The sequence below is a fragment of the Arachis ipaensis genome, chromosome B06 (assembly GCF_000816755.2).
Source record: "Arachis ipaensis cultivar K30076 chromosome B06, Araip1.1, whole genome shotgun sequence".
NCBI lineage: Eukaryota > Viridiplantae > Streptophyta > Magnoliopsida > Fabales > Fabaceae > Arachis > Arachis ipaensis.
The window spans coordinates 7,165,622-7,168,589 of NC_029790.2; the positions used below are offsets into that span (position 1 = coordinate 7,165,622).

A 2,968-nucleotide genomic window follows, 5' to 3' on the forward strand; every position below is an offset into this window, starting at 1 on the left:
GGGTAATTTAGTAATAAATAAATAAGTATCTTTAACTTGCCAAAAGCATCATATCTTTCAGAGCAACATAATATTAATAGCTACATTGATACATATGAAGGACAAACAGATGACATCAGACAAAAGATAATTAACCTTATTCCACTAAGTTGGAACAGTTGCAGCCAGAGTGTTCTATCTTATTATTTTATGCATGTTTTTTTAAAGATGCACTGTCATAATTGTGATTATTTACCAGACTAGACTCAGTAACAGACCAATACCATAATACTACATTCACCATTACTGATCACGATCTGTTCAAGTTGTTGGAAAGAACATTTTCCATGCCATCACAAGAACTACTTTAAAATCATTTGTGTCTTAACAGTCTCTATTCTACATCATTTACATCTCCATCCTGTTATAAAAGTAGGAGTGGGAAAGAAAGTGAAATGCCATACAGAAACAGATGGACGGAAGTTGGAACAGGATAAGAGATAGATTATAAAGTATAAACTATATAGCTTAAAATCAACTAATGAAAAATTAAAATTGCCAAATTTTTGCGGCACCCATGCTGGTATGTATTTGGTTAAGGTACTTGCTGGATGCACACGAGTTATCTGTAACAGATTTTCTTTGTTTTTTTTTTTTAACTCTTTCCATTGTTCACAGTTTACTATCAACTACTAGGATACAAGAGCTGATATCTCACAGGTATAAGCCAGTCCATGCAACCTAGATGGTTCAGAAAAAGAACAAAACGTTGGATTGAACAAACCTGATTTCTTTTTAACTAATGGAGGTTGCACTACAACATGCATGGTAATAGCACCACCAGGGATGTCACCAAATGTTATTCTGGAATCCGCAAGAGTTTTGTTGTTTTCCAAAACTTTGCCCGCATGTATAATTTTTACATCATTTACTGACTTTGGTGTAACTGTTTTGCCTGTAGACAAAAATATTCAAATAAAGGTATGGATAAACAAATAGCTGAGATGACAATACTCATTTAAAAAGTATTCATGGAAAAGGAAGTTGAATCTATCATTGTTAAGAAGGATAATGCATAAGACAGGACTTTGTATTAACCTTTTTGGTTAAACATAAAACTTGACTACAAACTAGTGAACTACAGAATAAATGCATGCAGAACAGCATCCATTTCTGTAATTTAGAGAAGTAATACAAAATAATAAGAAAAATATTACATATTTTAGCTTATATAATTTATGCTTAATGAGAGATAATGAGTATGGCGAGATTGTAGCACTGTTACTGTTGTAAACCATGAAACAATAAAAATGCCTAGCACATATTTGCAGATAATCACTGAAAGATGAATCTAATGCTTGCTTTGAATTAGTTCTTTTTGGAAGGGTATCTAAATAGAGCATTCAATAACAATAGTTCAAAAATAACAACAGAAATTATTAACACATGTACAAAAATAACAAAATCTATCTCATAGATGCCCCTCAGGATGACTCACCTTGAGGCCACTCGGTAATTAGCCTTTGCTTAAGGGTAGCAACTGTAGTAGATGGTAAGTAAGTCCTGTGCGCTATATCAGTTCCATCATATATGCGGAATTTAAGCTCAATCTCCTCTCGTTCAGCCATGATGGCCCGTCTCCACCTCTGCCAAGCTTATGCAACTGCAGAACGGTACTCCCCCGCATCAAATAATTTGGACTCACCAGGTCTACCTGCAAATAAATTCCCCTTCCAATGACTTCAATCCATTTAGAAACAATTCAATCACCACCTTAACTATTCTAAATGAAAAAAAAAAAAGGAAATAAATAAAATCAATAGTTCGATCAAGAATTGTATGGCAGGGTAGAAGGTTTTCAAGTGTAGGCACCTATAGCATATGTTTAGATTGGGAGACCACAAAATTAAAATCCCGAAACATAAACACGAAGAATGAAGTTAATGCACACGGTATCAACATGATCGTGCACAACTAACCTCAATGACTCCGCGGGAAATTTCCTTATTACAGCAAGCTCGCAAAAATTGCACATCTGAATTGACAGCTGGATAATCAATACAACCAAGTGAACACCTCATATGATCCAATTGCTTCTCCAAACAATCTTTACAACAGATATTTCTGCGTGAAGATATGGAATTTTAAGGCACAAAAAAATAAAGAAGAAGAAGAAGATCGGATTCCTACAGATCGCACCGAATTCAAATCAGAATTGATTCTATTCGAAAGCAAAACCTTATGAATCAAAAGGAGAATTGATTGGCATGCTCTCGACCGAATGAGATTCTACCGTATATTACATGTATATATACGGCGCAAATTAAACCCTAGAATTGCAGGGAAAACGAAGAACCTAAACAAAGTGATGAATCAGACTCAACTTTCAATAAGGGATGGGTTTCTCAGAACGGGAAAAAAAATCCTGAAATTCTAGATAGCTAAAAGTGAAATTGAGGAAGAGAATAACAATATTTTCTTCAAAAAGAAAAAAAAAAGAAAAGAAATGAAAAGTGTGAGAGTTTAGGGGAAAATTGATAGTACCTGGTCAAGAAGCCATTAATGGATGATGAGTAAGAAGGTGAAAGTGTTGTTAGAGAGAAAGAGATCTATGTGAGAGTGGTGTGGGTTCGTTTCGGTTTCGATTTCGTTTTCGTTTTCGTTATGCTTTCTTCTCGCTCTTGTTGCTTCTTCGATCGGTTAATAGAGAGAGAAAGGATCTAACTCTCAACAGTGGCAAAGCGGTTACCACTTACGACTTAATGAGTGGTATATTCCAGTGCGGCCGGTTCTACAAACCCCAGGTGTAGTGCATTACTTGTAGTTTGCCACGTCATACGAGTTAATGGTATTGCGGTGAGTAGTTACTAGTATACCCTTGCCTAGGGTCCTCTTTGCTTTCTTTATTTCTGTGTGTTCTAGCCTTCTAGGTAATGCCTGAAGGAGTTAATTGCTCATAGAGTCCGTGGCAATTTTGACATTTTGCAAC

At 35.4% G+C, this 2,968-nt stretch overlaps 1 protein-coding gene across 6 annotated transcripts in view; it reads right to left on the reverse strand.

The window, feature by feature from the left end:
- The window catches only part of LOC107645597 (membrane-anchored ubiquitin-fold protein 3), a 3,435-nt gene extending 704 nt beyond the window's left edge, over nucleotides 1-2,731 (reverse strand). The window contains exons 1-5 of one of the 6 annotated variants that reach the window (XM_021103841.1): nucleotides 2,524-2,730; nucleotides 2,218-2,335; nucleotides 1,959-2,103; nucleotides 1,478-1,693; nucleotides 764-934 (exon numbers count right to left, since the gene is read on the reverse strand). In XM_021103841.1, coding sequence (XP_020959500.1) covers nucleotides 764-934; nucleotides 1,478-1,607 — 301 coding nt within the window. In that variant the 5' untranslated portion in view covers nucleotides 1,608-1,693; nucleotides 1,959-2,103; nucleotides 2,218-2,335; nucleotides 2,524-2,730. Of the gene's footprint in view, nucleotides 1-763; nucleotides 935-1,477; nucleotides 1,720-1,958; nucleotides 2,104-2,217; nucleotides 2,336-2,523 lie in introns of all 6 variants that reach the window. The other 5 variants (XM_021103840.1, XM_016349652.2, XM_016349650.2 and 2 more) reach the window with 5 other exon arrangements.